Source organism: Anser brachyrhynchus, assembly GCF_964034855.1.
Source record: "Anser brachyrhynchus genome assembly, chromosome: 2".
Lineage (NCBI taxonomy): Eukaryota > Metazoa > Chordata > Aves > Anseriformes > Anatidae > Anser > Anser brachyrhynchus.
In genome coordinates, this window is record NC_137695.1 from 147750397 (window position 1) to 147768584 (window position 18188).

The 18188-nt window shown below is 39.8% G+C and overlaps 1 protein-coding gene across 1 annotated transcript in view; it reads right to left on the bottom strand.

The window, feature by feature from the left end:
* The window catches only part of ENPP2 (ectonucleotide pyrophosphatase/phosphodiesterase 2), a 71786-nt gene that overhangs the window by 26882 nt on the left and 26716 nt on the right, over window positions 1–18188 (bottom strand). Inside the window, 5 exon segments of the mRNA XM_080581293.1 lie at window positions 4010–4082; window positions 4773–4838; window positions 6998–7053; window positions 16057–16176; window positions 17351–17430. Coding sequence (XP_080437419.1) covers window positions 4010–4082; window positions 4773–4838; window positions 6998–7053; window positions 16057–16176; window positions 17351–17430 — 395 coding nt within the window.

Here is an 18188-nt window from a genome sequence, read left to right on the forward strand (position 1 = left end):
CAGTGTTTGGGGACTGCAGATCTGCAGGACAAAGCTATATAGATGAGACTCAGCATGGAGCTTGCATCCTTCAAATCAGCTAGGCAGGGCATATTTATTAGTGGCAGAGCATCTGAAAGCTGCACTGCTACCTGCCTTATTAGCAACTTTGTGGGCAACCTGAGAATTTAATTTTCCTAGCACTTTCAGTACAACATCTCACGTGGGTAATTGTGCATAAATAACTGGATAGACTTACAGCAGGGGAAACCCTTTTAAGACATAACTGGAAAAACTTGCTATCCCATTAATCAACTCACTCGCAATTTTAGACTGTACCACTCTCACTGACTTTACATGAGTCACAGGCTTTTGGCACTGCTGAGGATTGCAGGCAGTGACAGATAATGCCTACCAGGGGATATTTACTACGGTATGCTGTGTATAATGGAGCACGCTGAGTGGGCTTGAGATGAGTCGGTGATTTATGATGATATTTTACTTCTATGTGTTTAGGCAGCTTCTCACAGTTGTTCAGTTACAGAGCAATGTAAACAGGGAAGGGAAGGAAGGGGATGTTACCATCTGCCATGCTGTTTCATTGCTTCCAAGGCAAGCAGCTGGAAAGGAGATTCTAGTCCAGTCTCATTCGTCTCTCTCCAGTAAGGCATTTTAATAAAGCAGCACCAGAGTTTTCTGTTTTTAAAACGCTTCAAGCTTTGTGCAGTCCTGATGAGAGGAGCGGCAGGAAAAGGAAGGATTCTCGTTTTACTGTCTCTGAATCGGCTCAGACAGAGCTTCACAATGCCAGAAACACGCGAGCGCAGGAAACCCAGGTCTGAACACTGAAAATGGCCGTCTCAAGACAGCATGTTAGAGGAGCAGCAGGAACGGCTTAGCAATGCCAGATTTCAATCTGTTTTAGAGCTCTTACGGTAGTATATTTCTAGAGTGTTTTATTTTCAAAAACAAAAGTTAGCTAGGAAAAAAAAAAAAAAGCCAAGTTCTTATTAACCAGCCAAATCTTAGTCTTGCTTGAAAAGAGTCAGAACAGAGTTATGGAGGAGGGAAACAAATCCCTCCCCGCTTACAGAGGGGAACTGTAACATCACAAGGGTAACTAGCCAGCCAAAGCTCTGCTTCTTGACCCGGATGGACCAACCTAACAGAGTTCAACTGCAAAAGCACAGAGGGAAAGAAAAAAAAATTGCAGAAGTAAATCAAGAGCAAGCTTTGATTTGATAACTCCCATAACTACTCCTGGAAATACAGTGGACTGTATTTCCCACTATTGTACTTCTTAAGAAGTTCATTCATGTCCCACAACAAATAAATAAATAAATAAAAACACCACCCTAACTAGACAACCAATTCCATTTACAATGAAATTCATAATGTTAGAGGACATGCAAAAGTAGCATAGTGGACACTGGCCATAATCTGTATTCCATTTATATCGAGAATGCTGGCAATTTGCCTATAAAGCTTATGGCAATTCCCTTTAATCCTAGCTTTTAACTCTGTACATAGGCTGTTGTGCACATTCTGTGAAGCTTTAAGTGCCATCAGCTGGAGTCTGGAAGCTGAAGAATTTCAGCCGTGGATGCCATTAGACCTTTAAGATTATACATCTCAAATACATTTAGAACATTATTGGTATGAGAAGCTCTAGTAAACACCCGCTTTACTCTAATGGACATTTGTAGGATTTGGAGGATTTCAAGGTGTGAAGCTACTCCTCAATCTACTAAATGTAGCAAGAAATGATAATCATGAAATATTCACTCTTCAAAACAAAAGTAAAAAACCTTAAATATAGCAGATAATTGTTACAAGCTTCTTTTCAAACATTATTGTTTGACCGATCTTTTTTTCTTTGCATGAAGAAAAATGAAGTGGTCAGGACTACTCCAACTGTCTAACTGCTGCCAGCTGTATAAAAAAAATCATGGGGAGGTCATGCTCTCAGTATCCATTTGAGGACTCCTTCCTATCTGATTTATGTAAATTTCGTAGCTCCTAAAAATTGAAAACAAAGTGTCAAGAGAAACAATATAAAATACTTCCTAGTTTCTCTACCCTGAAACCAGGCCCTTCACAAATCTCAGCATCTGTATACTTACACAGCTGTATTCATTTACTTAAATTTCCACTCACAAAGTTATGGCAACTGTTTGAACTGCAAGCCCATACATGCTCATATGCTAAATAGTCTGTTCTCAATTTGCTAAAAATCAGTTTCATGCTCCTTATGTTTAACACAAATGACATAAATCAATTTATTTGTAAAACTTTCACAAGCTATTAATTCACACTTAAGAACCTAAGCTGAATTGGATGTTAGCCTTCAGATAATGATCCAGAAGAACCCCCAAACAATTAAGCCTTTGTGGGTTTTTGCTTTTATAACATTTTTTTCTGAAACTAGATTACTCAGCAACAAGCGTTAACCTAGTTTGTTAAAGGCTAGAACTTCAAAAACAAATTCAATGTCATCTTCTTCATATTCTCCTTTAAGTCCATGGGAAGAGCCCCACAACTCTGTTCAGAAGAAGTGGTTGTCTACAGACAAATAAAATTGCAGTTGTCAGTCACAAGTCACATATACTTGTAATACTTCAAAAAGAGGAGCTATAAAGCATCATTGAGTGATGTATCCTGGAACTGCATCCGACCAGACAGCTCCCATTGCCCATATCTTGCTCGACCCATTCACACATCTTTCCTGCTCTGAGCCAAATGATGACATGAAAACATATCAATGCCTGTCAATTTAGCAGGGGTGTTGGTAGATTTTAACCACCAGATATCCAGAAAAGGGATTTCTTCTTCCTGCCCAGTACGCCGTTTCAATGCTGGTTTGGAATATTTCCTCACACCCACTGCTCTGGGACCATGGCTCAAAACGCTCCAGCAGGGGTGCTACCCACAGCAAATCCATAATCACTGTAAACTTGTTTAAGCAGCCCACATAACTCAAGCATATTAAAAAGGCTTACTGCTGCTTCTCTTTACTCTCTTCTCCAGTAGAGGAAGCTATCAGATGCACAGCAAAGAAGTAAGAAACTGCTGGGTACATGGTTGCTCAGGGAGATTTGTATTGCCTTCCAAAGAGTAGGTAACTGATACATTCCTCAGTTTTCAAAGGTTTGCAAACATTTGTTTACCCTTTAAAAAACACGTATGAAATCTCCTGAAGCCTTGTGACTATGATCTACAGGCATATGTTTTCACTGAGACTAGGGTTACTCTGCCAGATGGTCAGCCCCCAACCACCTGAAGCAATAAGATATTTGGGTGCAGAACTTACTTTCCCTCCCCACAAATCCCAGACAACTGCATAGTCTGAGTTCTTGTAGCCTGGACCATGTTGGCAGGGACGCAGTACTCATTAGTCCTAGTTGGCTACCCAAAGCCCAAACAAGGGGTTAAACTACTGTAGTGTTTTACACATCATTTTTCATTAAAATACCTTACGGTCCTTCAAAACTTTTTCCAAACTCAACAGTCCAGCCCTGAGGGAGTGGTATTGGCAAAACTTTCTGAACCCCTCCAGGGTCTATATGAAACTGGAAATAGCAGCTTTTTACAGCTCATGACAGACTGGAATTATTACTTTGGCTACTGCAAACTGTCAGCTTTCAAGAAACTTCTCTCTTCTCTGCATTTTTCCTCAATATTTTCTGCATTATAGTTCTATTACTTTTAAGAAGGATAAATTGTAGGAGGGACGTTAAATTCTGCTGTTGAACCCAATTATATGCTCATCTTTGCCATAGAGATCTTTCCACATGCATTTTCATATCACACAGAGACACAGACTACCGAAAGACATGTGCCGTTCCTTCTCAGAACTGAATCTCACAGGATAAGTCCTTAAACAATAACTTTGCTTTCTCTGGCAGAGGGGATGCATACTACAGAAATGAGTGAAAAAACTTGCTAAAAATATTACTCCTGAGCAGCAGCAATTATTCCAAAAATGCGTTCAAGACGTGTGCTTTTTCTACAGAAGAAAATCTGTACTAACCTCTGAGTTGAAAGGACCATATCTGTGGCCAGCAGCATCTGGTTGCTCAGAGTAGAAAGCATAAACATAAGGCCTGAAAGAAAGAAAGGCCTTGTTCAGGACAGCTTTCCTTCAACAACAAAAAGCCCCAGACCTGCCAGGTCAAGTCAAATCAAGCCGACCTTGCAAGGAGAGTTGGCTCTATGGAAAAACAACTGTTTCTCAGTCATATGTTTCCATGGTATGATTAAGCAATTAGCTGTTCTACAACTTTATTAAATCCCAGAACACACGCAGGGAGGCACCCGGGGTACCATCCGAGGACACACACTCTTTCTTAGTCTTGTAAGAGGGATCACAACAGCAGCTCGCCTGAGCTTTGCCGCCAGCAGCGTGTGCAAACTTGCGTATGAAAAAATAGTCATAATTAAAATCTTAAAGTTTTCCCAGTCCTCAGGGTCCAGTACTGCAACTGCCATTGCCTATAATAAGGTTGTTAAACCATATTAGACTCAGTAGGATAAAATCAGTCCAAGTTAATCCGTGTAACTAAATGCTTCAAGATCGCAAAGAAATTCATATCATACGTTTATTGTGAAGAATCAAAACACTGATGGTTAAAAACTGGGCTCAAAACAATAAAAACAAACAAAAAGCAACAGCAACAACAAGAAACAAACCTTTTAACTCAATGATAGTGTAACAAAGCTAAATTTCCCCTTGCTCTTCCAGCTACTTTTAGAAGAGCACAAGCTAGCTGTTATCCAACAACAGGTTGAATTACCTTTCATTATCCGGAAGGGTCAGCCACTGCAGTATTGTTAATATTCTGCGCTCGTGGGGGATGACACTAGACCACAAAATGTAAATATATGCCTTGTTATCATAGAATACAAAAAAGCATCAAAACAGCCTTGCTAAGAACTGGTTCTAACATGATTAAAATCAATCATAACGATGTCATTTCCTTTTAGTATGTTGTATCTTTTCTTCTTGTTTGGTACTGATTCTTATTTTGCAAACAATCACTTCAGGCCTCCTGGATGTCCACATACTCCAAAAGAAAGGAGGATTGAAAGTACATACCTGAAGCCAGAACCCAAGGCAGAAAATCTAAGCGCTCTAAATAACAGTGAATACACACCATTACGGTAGCTTTAACCCAGATGAATTGCTTTTCTGCACAATGGTGCAGCCATTGGATAGCTGGCATGAGTAAAAACCAAGAAATTGCTCACATCAGTACAAGACTAAATGCTAGTCTTGAAGACATTGGAAAAGTTCCCATTGACTTAATAATAACCAAATTTAGGATTAAGATGGTGCAAATCAAACCAGAGCCATCTGAAACATCAGGCAATCAGCACGGTGACTCACACTTTTACAACTTCTCACTCTGCAGAACAGATTCATCCCATTTCACTGTTTGTATCCCGAGACTTTTAACTTAGCTGCTAAGGCCAAATTCATGCAATGAGAATGACTAAACTTATAAACAGCTGTTACATTTCAAAATACCTCATCTTAAGAAAGCTCTGCAAATCAGTGACCATGCAATTATTATGATACGATAGCATTTGTTGGTCCAGATTCTTTTAGATCGGTTGCACAATCCCAAGACAGGAATCATTTACAACCATCTTAGATTCGCCATATTGAATCAAATTCATCATTTACTGTTAGCATGTTTTATGGAGAAATATAGATGCCAACAGCCGTATTGAAACAAGTTACTTTCTAATGCCTTATACAGCAACAGTGGCCATCAGTCTCCAGCGAAACAGAAAAATTTCAGTTGTAAAACAACTATGCAAACTAGGCAATATCATAAGGCAGAATAATAATGTTAGGTATTGCCCAGTTTTGAAACTTATTAGTTGCACAAATTGAAAAAAAAAATCCATTATTTCAATTAATTCATTTGAGACTAAGATGTTTTTAAACACTACTATATTCCTTAAAATGTTTATCTGAAAATTTTCCCTCAAAACATTCCATGTCCCAAATTAAATAATATAGTTTTAAGAAGGATATATTTCATTCATACATAAAGTGGCTGAATCACTCTCTAATTATTGACATACATATGATATAACCTTTGTTACCTTCCCTACCATTTTATATCCCCAAGCTTGCATCAGCCCAGGTGTTTATGATGATTCTGTAGTTATAAGTGCTTAGGAGTTGCAAGAATTTCTGCGTTTTGTAGAGCACCAGACTGAAGCTCTGTCAGGTAACTGTCTTGCAAGCCTAAACCTAAGCATTGTACATGGTAAATTTTATTATTCCCTCCATATGTTATATGATATTTAGAGTAGCAAAGAACATTACTCTTAATGGAATTAAAAATAATAATAAACCCCATCAGTACTTGTAATCTTGACAGTTTGCTCATTTTCTTCACTTCTGAAATTCTGTCACTAAAATAAAATACAAAGATTGATCCACCCGAATTCCTCAGAACTGATAAAAACGTTCATTTTTAGTTAGGAAGATATGTCTTAGTTGGGACAAGGGAAACTAATTCAGAACCATTAAACAGCAGAATAAATAGCAAAGATCCCCAAGGCTGTCTCTTAAGAAATGGGAACTGGATATCTTATTCAAAGACCAGGCTGGATTGTAAAATGAGTGAGTCAATTAGGCTGTTGATGTGAAATGACATGAGGACAATTTGTCTCCCAAAAATACTCAGAAGTCTAGAAGACTGTGCCAGCAATACTAAAAGGCAAAATAACCCACAGTCAAATGAAGGAAAGAAATTTCTGACAGTCACACTTTTGTTCAAACAACTGCTAAAAATCAGTGTATAAACTTAAAGTAGCAAACCATAGCATTAGCTTTAGTTATTAGAAACATTGCACGAATGAAACAAGGGAGGCTTACAGGTACAGTTTCCAACTGGGCAGCTACCAAATGCTTAGTGGAAGGAAAACAATTAATAAACATTTGCATTGAATTATTTCTGATTTATTAGTTACAAATCTCCAGAAAATAGAGAGCACTTACACAGACCAGAAGAATGTGCCAGCTTTCACCCCTTGCTTGGCTGCAGTAATCCAAATCTAATGAGGAAAATATAAGAGGATTAGAATATGTTCAGATCTTTAATGACTCTCTGAAATCAAAATAAAATGTTTTCAAGTCACATTCTTCTACCCTGAGCCTAGAAATAAAAATTGCAGGCTCCAGCCTCCATCCCTAATTCAAACGCATGGAGTGACAAACCTATGCAGATTCTGTAGCGTTGGATCAGCTGCTGCATTGCAGACCGTTTCATCCCTAAATCTTTGATACTTTTCATGCAGAGAATTAAGATACATAGACAGAAATTTCTTAGGCGCCCCACCCCATTTCATTTTCATGAAGCGGACCACATCTCACCTGAGCCCTTTAGTGTTCAAGTTTTGGAGGATTCTGTTAGGAAAGAACACAGCTCAACACTCATCAGGGTCTATATAAAGATCCTTTATATAAAGATCCCTCTTTCCCTATCCACCTTCCTCCACAGGAGTTTAAGAACTATTTGAGCTCACACAATGTGGAAATGAGAGAAACAATCTCCATGAGCTTCTCAATTTTATTTTTTTTAACCCATCTATTTTTATGGCTATGAAACAGTTTGTAGCAGCAAGTTCTACAGTGTAATCACACCTAGTGAGTATATTTTTCTTTTGTTTGGTTTAAACCTGCCAATCTCACAGGGGTTACAGTACTATTCCCATTCCTTAATTATTTCTCTTCCTTCTTCTATAAAACATTCATCATTTTCATCTAAACCTCACCTATAATCCCCCTCTATTCTTTTTCAAGCAAGAATAGCATTCATTTGTTTGATCTTTCTTTAATGAAAACCACACCATACCTCTGGTTATCCTCATCACCCTCTCTTTTTTTTTTTTTCTTTTTTTCTATTAAGTATACCTATACAAGGCAAGGGAATGAGAATGTCTAATTATGGACCTTCCTGACATTTCATTTGTAGCCTGCCAGGACCGAATTGCTTTTGCAAGGAAAGAACCAAATTATTTTAAAACCTATTTCAAAAGTGGCAAAGACTTAAAGGCCAACATTACACATACAACTAGAAAATTGTTTTCCCATGTTTTTATTTACGCATACTACAATTTATACATTTTGTGACCATTTAAGCCAAATCATAGTTCCCTTCCTTGATAACTGCAAAATCTTTCATTTATTTTAAATCAACTCTTCAAAAGTACATTCAAGGGCACTCTACCTTGCTCAAACAGGCACTTATAAACTGTCATCTGGGCATGCATTATCCAAATGTCATGCCTAAATTATTCATGCATTAGTCTTAATTGAAATAAATTTGTGGAGTCTAATGAAAGATCATTTCTGCACTGAGGCTATAGTTAATTGCAACTAAATACGGATATTGTTATGCTCATAATTAATGGAAAATTGATCATCTGTTCCTTTCCAGTGCCATGCATACCCCTCTTAACTTATCTCTGCATCTTTTACTCTTCCAAATCTTACTGGACTCAATCCAGTTAATTTAAAACCACAGCTACAGAAGAACGTGTTTTCATTACATTCTAACTTTCTGGTAATGTACCCTCTTTTTCAGGGAAGAATACGTCCATGGTAACTCTATAGAAATGGTTGTTTGATAAATAAATGCAGCAATAACCAGAGCAGAATGACCATGGGTTTGAAATTATGTTGGAATTTGGTTTTGAATTGTTGAACAACAGGAAGATTATTTTCAATGCTGACAGACTAGCACTGACAGGATGGGACATAAAAATGCAGGTGAATGTGAAGAGAGACAAGCAAGGGTGCCTTCAAGCTGGAAGCCTTGTGTTGTAGTCAGAGGCGTGACGGTAGTGCAAGGATACATCCACAAGCTCGTTTGTGTCATCTACGTCAGCACAGGGTATATAACCTCAGCCCAAACCCAATGTCTAACTAAGACAGGAGCTACTCCATATTCATTAGTGGTTCTTGGGCTTTCCACGTGAAAAAGAGCCAACATTTAAAGCAAATACGTTTTCCATTGCACCGTAGATTTATTCCTAGAGGAGAACCCTGCCATGGCAGACAAGAGAGGTCAAATATAAATTTAGTAGGAGTGTCAGCTCCACTGCTGTTATGCTCTTTGGTCTTGCTGTACTTGGAAAACCATTGTCCCTCCAGAGCTGCAGTGGATTTATTTTTCTTTGAAAGTGTTTGTGTTCTGCAAAGTTTAAATAATTTTGCAGATATCTTTGGGAAGGTACCAACAAACTAAGTCCAGGGAATTCAGTATTTGGATTTACCATCTGTTAACTCTAGTTTGGCTTTCTAGTGCTTTGGTCTGCAAAGGTCCAGGTGGTCCTGTCTGCCTCTTGTTGACTAAATGAGACCTGCCAGGTCCCACCCTCAGCAGCTGAAGCTGTCCCGTGCTGCTCCTGACTGTTAGTGTGCTAAAATCAACCACAACGCTGTCTGTTTTAGACAGTGATTTTAAACATGTGCCATAAGACACCCTTTCTCTGGCCAAGTGAGTAAAACAGTAGTAATCTTGACAGATGAATAATTAGGTCCAGTGTACATTGCCAAGATGCCCTGCTTGCCTGCAAGAAGTCAGTAGCTATTTTTTATTCCAGTGGAGCATACAGCATGCTTCATGTGTCCCACATGAAAACAGCATGAACACCATCTAGGCCAGGGAGCAATGCAAGTAGTCATCCACTGCCCGCTTGCACAAAGGGGCCGGAGACACACAGGGCTTTACCAAAGGACTCTTGCAAGACTCTCTGATTCTAGGAAGTTTCTGCAAAGCTCTTACCAAAGAAGTACAGAGAAGCAAACACTTCTCTTAACTCTCATCCAAGTTCGGGACAGCAGGAGAGACAAGCCTGCAGAGTGAATACTGCTATATTTTAAACCAGCTTTCAAAAGGGCAGAAAAAGTGGTAATACTGCCACAGTCCTTGAAGAGCTTCTCCTGTATCAGGCTGCAGGGTCTGATGATCTCTCCCAGGCAATCTGAGCAGAGATCACCCCTAGTTGTGCACTCCTACATGAGCAGTAAGTGGAGAACAGCACTGTCCCTTCCAAAGGCACCAAGACAGGCTTAGACAGGGAAAAACTGCACCCTCCCTGCTCCCAAGTATTTCACCTCGGGAATGCAGCAATTTACATTGGCATTAACTATTTGGATGAGGAAAGGTGTCTGCTGCACTTAAAATAAGCTCAACAGCTAAGACAGTGATCCGTTAAAGTCCAAGACCAACAAGTCAAATAAGTCCGTATCTGACGCAACATCTGAGAAGTGAGTCTGAATTGACTCCATCGTGACTTTGCTAGGCAGAGCCTGGTTCAACCCAAGGTTGCAATGCGTACTACTGGACACTTCCTCCCATTTTTTAACAAGAAAAAATAAATAAATAAAAGCTTTTGGTTTATTTAAAAATAATAAAACTCAGTATGATTCAATATCACACCTAAAGCCACTACACCGTAACAAAATATTTGCCGAGACATCTCATAGCAATTAGAGAAGCAGCAGCAGTCATCCAGGTAGAAGAGTTTCCATCCACATTATCCAAGCTTTAAAGCAAAGTTTTACTGCGTTTTAGAGCTGCGACAGTTATCACTGGTGAACATAGTGATAGCAGTCCCTACCTCTATACCAGAAGTGCCCATCGTAGCCAGCCCCTTTACTAGTTAACTAAAATTAAACAACAGACTGTCAGCTGGAACAGCTGATGGGAGCACACAAGTTTACTTCTTACCCTCAGCTATAGGATATTAACTCCAGCAGAAAAGCAGGGCAAACCTTATTGCTCTCTACAACTACCTGAAAGGAAGGTGTGGGGAGCTGGGGGTCGGCCTCTTCTTGAAGATAACTAGTGATAGGACTAGAGGGAATGGCCTCAAGTTGAGCCAGGGGAGGTGGGAGGTTCAGGTTGGAAATGGGGAGACATTTCTTCTCAGAAAGAGCAGTCAGGCACTGGGACAGGTTGCCCAGGGAGGTGGTGGAGTCACCATCCCTGGGGGTGTTCAAGGAAAGGTTGGACGTGGTGCTTGGGGACATGGTTTAGTGGGTGACATTGGTGGTAGGGGGATGGTTGGAGCAGGTGATCTTGGAGGGCTTTTCCAGCCTTAATGATTCTAAACCATTAGCAATGAACCTCATCACCAAAGAACATCTCTGTGTCATTAAATTAAATTCACTGACTTTCAAGACAGAGTGCAAGTTGTGCTTCTCCCAGGCTAACATGAAGCCTATGCTGTCAATCTATGTAGGACAGAAAAGAAAAATTTAGCTGATGCCCTCTCAACCTTTTCCATCCAGAACAATCAAAATTAAGAATGGAATAGCAATTATTGTTTCATTTCCTCTTTGTTGGTTAGAGCCACAGTCCTAAAGTTAATTAATCCTAGATGTTCCAGTACTGAGCATGTAAATGCAATGTGTTATATATACTCTGTGGCTGGTCACATCTGTTCAGGTCACTTATCATAAAGTTTGCCATGTTAAGCATTGCAAGGTCAGTACCATTTGTGAGCTTATGTAATTTATTTGCCATATGTAAATACTTTGGTTTTAACTGTTAATATATTAGAATTTTATAGTCAGCAGTTTGACTACATCTGATGCGCACCCCAGGTTTTCATGTGGGATATGACCTTATAGCACTGCAAGCTGTACAAAGACCATATTTCTGAATTAAATTGTTCAAGCAGAGAAGAGGGCAATATTAAAAAAAAAAAAAAAAGATTAACCAGTCTGTTTTCATATTATGTCAAGGAGTTAGAGGATACCTAACTTTTTCAACACAGAAAGACCTCTCAAATTATGGAACCATAGATTCAACTGATAAATGTCCCATAATGTAATATACATGATTATCTAGATGTATACCAAACATCTCCAGTAAGATAAATTGCTATAAATTTTATATCTTCCTTGTTGAAAGACTACAATTCTTCTCCTTTATTTATAGCCCAAAAAAATAGAGAGGCTGAGCAACATTTCAGTTTGCTGTGCCATATGCAACACGTAATTACCAGGTTCTCCCTTTTTTTGATTACTAGACACATGTTCACACAAACAATGCAAACAAAGTTATTCAAGATGCTGCAATTCAAGAACTGCCATTGAAAACCTGCACAAAAAATGCAGCACCTCCCTACTTTTAATCTTCCAGGAATAAACAAGTGCCCCTAACTTTGCAAAGGCTGCCCAGTACTTGTTGCATCACCAAAGAATCAGCAGCGGCACACCTCAGGTCAGGGCCGACGGGAGGGACAGCTCTGAGGCCTGGCCCTCGGGGACAATTGTGCAAACACGCTCGCCGGTCAGGGAAGGAAATTCATGTTGGGAGCAGAGGTTGCACAGACACCCACTGTGGCTGAGAGGGCAATTCGTGAATGGGAAATCCCTTCCATGCTTAGCCAGAGTTGGGGAGGGGTCATTACAGTGTTTCCCAACAAACGTGTACAAGATTGGTGCAGGCATGCAGAATTAATTTGGCATGATGGAGCCAAATGTTACACTCCTGCACCATTTGCACTTTGTCTGCCAACAAGGTAAAAGGTGGAGTCATGACTTCCACATGCCTTCCTCTTAATAGGACACAAACAAATTAAGTCTTGACAACTAAGCATTGTCTCCTGCCCATACAGAATATTTTGGTTCAAGAGGCCTATCAAATACTTAGATAGAATCATAGAGGCCTGTGGGTTTCTGAAAATAGACTTATCTCCTCTAGGAAACCTGCTTTAGCATGGGGATTGGACCCAATGATCTCTTGAGGTCCCTTCCAGCCCCTACAATTCTGTGATCTTTGGACGCAAACTCAGGTAACAGATGGGCAGCCTTCTCAAGGGGACTCTCTGTCCCTCATGAACTACAGTCCTCATAAAAATATGGTTTTATACCTGTCATCTTCTGATCTTGGGGAAGCCAAAAGATCATGAAAGAACATTAAGAAAAGTGTTGTCTGTAGTGTAAGCTTAAGCTTGCTACATCAAATGAAGACATGGAAAACTACTGCTAAAAGAAGCCAGAGGCAGCTGGGGGCTTAATTTAAGCATTTGACTTCAATGGTTGAAGTTACTTGGATAAAAGTCTCAGTGTCATGAAATACGAGCAGTGAAGTTTGTTTCTCCTTTGAGAGCATGGGCCCTGATGCTCACCATTTCTGTGAGATGCCACAGCAATACAACAAGGAGTAGTTATGCGGCTGTTTCCTGTCAAACACTTTTGTCTTAAAAACAAGGTGTTTTTAAGCTTGTGCAGTAAATCAAGGTTCAGTATTAAATCAGAAAGACAGGTTTCAGGAAGCCTCATCATCAGTTAGAGGATCTCAAAACACTTCCAAAGCTACCTTCTCCCTCCTTCTCCTAATGCTCTTAAAATTAATTTCTCGTAATTCCTTGCGTGGAAACATTCAGCTACTCATGTGTCAAACCCCATGAAATCACATGTTAATTTGGTTGCTTCCCAACAAAACACTCACTATAAGAACAATTAAAAAAAAAAGGCAACAACAACACACGCCACACATTTTAACAAAGCTACATATAATATGTCAGTTTCCAGGAGCAAGAAAGTATTTCAGGAATGATCAACTTCCGATGACATTGTCTTTAAGGCTGTTTTAGCTATAACATGAGGCTGGGGATCCCGGAAATTTTTTCTGCCTTCCTGGGGAAAATGAGTGGTTTTGGATAATAATTCCCAGTTCTGTGCCTCTCTGAAGTTGAGTACTCTAGTTTGAGACCCAAGACCTAAAAGGAATAAAAATTTGTGATACGCAGAAAAGATTCCCCTCCATCTCCCTTAATTTTACTGTCTTGTCTTTGACTAACCAGCTATTTTTGGCAGTCTTTATCAATGTGATACTTAGATTAAGTTATAAAAAGGATTTAGAAAGGGACTGTATCTTATCTACATACAGATGTGAGATTTTTTTTCTATCATCAAATCTATGCCCTCTGAATTTAAGTAGCTTATCTTCACACTTCATTTTGCTAATAAAGATATGCAAAACATGGATTTCCTCCATGTCAGAGATGAGATCATTTATGTCATAACATTCCTGGAAGAGATCACCTGTCTTACCCTGGCACTATGGCCACTCTATCTGGTTTGCCTAACTTACAGGTTCTCCTCATATTAAGTGTGTGGGGATTCAGTTATAGTCCTCCTCTATGCATGTGTTTCCAATTCTCCAAGGATATTTCCAGCTCATTACATGATTCCTGTGTTTTTGCATTCTAACACTTCTTTGGATCAGCAGTTTTATTTTATCATCCTTGCTTGTGTATGCAACACTCCCCTCTATCCTCTGAGAATTTTTTTTTCCAGCGTATGGTCATCCACAGTTGAGTAACTTCCTCAAGCTCTTCTCAGCTGACATTGTTCATGACCCTTGTTTACAATCCAGAGTGACTGTTATTCTCTGCAACAGCAGAGGTGTTTCTAATGGGTGGGAGTTGGAATTACCTATTACCCCCCACTCAACACCACAGGTGATGCAATATACATAGACTTGTATTGAAATATAAAAGTATGGCAGTTTAGAGACAGAGACATTTGCACTGTCCCCAAAAGTTAGTTTCCCAATAATTCCTACTTTAATTTGGCCAAGGTAAGGCACACAATTAAACTTGCAATGCACAATTAAATTGCAGATGCTTAACAAGTGGTAAAGCAGGTGTTGAGCCTATTGTCTATGAGCTCAACGTCTGACTGAAGCAAAGGTGGCTGCTATTAGGTGTGTGACTGGCTGTAGCTACGATGGAGAAGAGGCTACCTCCTGTCCCCCCTTTCACTGCTCCTAGTTTTGATCCTGCTTCTTTGCTCACATCTAGGAAGATAACAGCCAGGTACATTTCTCATCCTCTCTTCTCCACACAACCCATGCTAAAAGCTAACCCAGGTCATAGCTGTGCGAGGGAGCGACCATGCTCTGTTACTGCTGACTAATTTAACAAGAGCACAAATACCTCATTCTGGCTCAGCTACAGCCAGAGACAGCTGCCTGTCACACATCTGCCTGCAGTTCTAAATTGTCTTGTCTTGCATTTGTTGTGGACTAAAACCACACGCAGACAAATAACACATGCTTTCTAAGCCTAAAACCATTTGAGTAACTTCCTTTAGTCTCCTGGGATATTAATGTCTTAGTGATTAGGGAGATGACACTGATCACTTGAGCAAACATCAATGACACATTATGGCGTTCCCAATCTCCTTCCAATTTCTACCTCCCTTATCCCACTCTTTTTCTGTTTTAACTGGTCAGGAAGTTTTTAAACTACGGTTCTCCAAGCAATCAGTGCAGTGATATGTTCATGCACTCTGGCTGCTTGCAAGTAAAACTTAGTATTTTAACATAAACCCATTTTCGGTGGCAGCTTAAAGGAAGCCACCACAGCATGCGCTACTAACGGAGGAAAGCCCAGCAGAAGCAAAGGGACCTTTTCTTTGAAACCTTAGAAAGAGGCTATTTCCTTGCCCAAAATAAGGATTCAGAGCTGGAGAAAACCGATTGCAACAGTAACCTAAGAGAGAGAGCCCCATTCAGCCACCATTGCTGTGTTCAAGGCAGAAATTAATTCACAAACTTCTGTGACCTCTGCAGCAAGTCAGGCAACAGCGTTCACTTGTGGACTTAACAAATAATAATTATGAAGTTGTGCCATACTGCTCTGACAGAACATTAATACTAAAACTGCCACAAGAACATTACTAGGACGAAAACCTGAGAAACCCATAATGAAAAGGAAACATTATGCCACGGTGATGAAAATATAGTAATTCGTGTTAAACTACTGCCTAAAGTGAGGGTTTTTCCTAGCCACATCTAATTTATACTTATCAACACAAGCACCCCTCCATAATCAATGGCTTTATTATTCTGAAAAGCAAAAGCCAACTCAAAATGTTACATTAAATTGATAGACACAGGGCCAGCCATGGGGAGATTAGGTACAAATTGTTCACAGATGTATTTTTTTAATTATTATTATTGGCCACGTTCCACAGCACAGGGGGAGGGGAGGGAGGAAGGAGAGAGGAGGAGGGAATCTGAAACTTACTGGTTGACCTCCCCACCATCTGTGATTGAATTTCTCTCGCCCTCGAAGACTGAAGCTGGCATCAAACACTGGGTCATACATCGAATTGCCAACGATTCCGTGTGATTCAGGATAGAGTCCCTTTGTGCAGAAGTAGATTAATTAGTAAAACCCTAATGCACACAGATCCAGTTCCCCATAGCTATCTGCAAATACTGCTAAATTATTTTAAAATAGGTGTCTTTGCAAATGCACACCAGAAAAGGTTTTAACTTCAAGATAAGCACATATAAAACTGACTGTAGCAACAAAAACAGCAGGAGATGACTGAATTGTGCTAAAAAAAAAAGGCACAAAAACTTGTGTTACTGGATACTTTAAAGTATTTTCACACTGGTTAAAAGTTAGTTTGAGGTCATCAAAAGTAAGCAAAAAAAAAAAGATTGATTTGAACTTTCAGTTCCTCTTGAATTTCTCATGAATTCCCTTTCTAGAAACAGTAATTCATTTTCTGGTAGCAAGAGTAACACTTTGCATTTGCATTTGATAATGTTTTATCTCCACCAGTTCCTCTGTGAGATAAGAGTTATTTCTAAGAAGAAACCAAAGCAAGTCACCAAAATTGTGATATAACCTAGACGCTTTGTATCACAATTTCTTCATCAGTAAAGGCGATTTAGGAGGTTTCTGTTCTTCTCCCTTTCTCTCCACCCTCTCCCATCCCCTTATCTCTTTTGAGTTAAGATTTGTGCAGAGGCTGCAGGAAGAAAAAGAAGGGAAAAAACGTGGCTGCTGCTTCGGGAGCACTGTCATAAGGAGCGTGTGCATCCCAGGGTGGGGACAGCCTGGCCACCAGCCGTGCCACCAGAGCACAGAAGTGATGGCTCCTTTTCTGCAGAGCCAATGCAGCATCCAGACACACTCAGCAGCTGTAAATTTTAAGGCGGCTGCTAAGACAGCCCTACTGACTTCAGCTACTCCGATGAAGGAACAACTGCTGGTTGTATTCTGGGTAGGATTTCAGGGTTGTTTGTTTTCCCCCCCCCCCTAGAAAAACCATGACCTGTAATTACACAGCAGTACAAATAACTGCAAAAACAGGCATAAGAAAGAGCAGGAAAGTTGTAATGCTGTGCATAATAGTGAGAAACAATTTATCTCAGAACTTCAAAATACTGAGAAAAAAAACATAACTGAAGGCAGAAAAGGATAGACAGCAAAGCAGTTTTATTTTAAAAAAATATTGTTTCCCACAACCCACATTTCCAATGAAGTGCAACATTTTATCAAGAAAAACTCCTTCCCAGGGACTTACAGTAGCAAGGGTGTACAAGTTGGGGAAGGTTTTTGTAGGGTAGACAGGCCTCATGTAAGGAGAATGTGTTCCACAAGATCCTGAAAAATCAATGGGGAATGCAAACATTAGCAAGTGAAGCTCTGAGACATGAAAAAAAGAAAATACAGGGAATCATTTGTTTTAACTCAAAATGCTGCAGAAACTGGTTAAATTTTAACCAATTTAAATGAACATTCTGCTGCTTAACATTGGCAAGTCTTCCCGCAGGACAGTGGTAAATCTACTCACACACTTTGCGCTTCACAATAAACAAGTGAAACAGTGCAGCCAGCACTACAGAACCAGCTAGATTTCCATGGACTGTTTTCCTTTCTAAGCTAGCCTCCTTTCAGTGTCCATAGCCATTGGAAGTGTCTTGCTGTTAAGTCAAACGATTTGAGAAATCACAGGCTAATTTTAAGTGACAAATATACTAAGGCTGGAGTTTCACAATAGGCTTTGGCCACAGCTCCACAGATGGCTACACAAACACAAGAGCCAGCAAACACACACACGCAAACAAAAAAACCACCACGCTTTTCAAGGGTATGGGCACACACACAAACTACCACACTATACTGAGAAGCTCAAATATACAGTGCCTGCAGTACACCACAAAAACCAGGACCCATGTCTTTAACATTTGTGACTCAAGTGGAACATTTTGCGGGTACCTCCCAACTAGCCTGTAAGAGGGCATGATACATATCACATACTGAAGAATCATTTCTTTGCTGACAAAACCAAATTAACACCACCGATTCTGATCTGCAGTCCCCAAAGCAGCTCTCCCTCCACTCTTTGATTTTTGCATGCT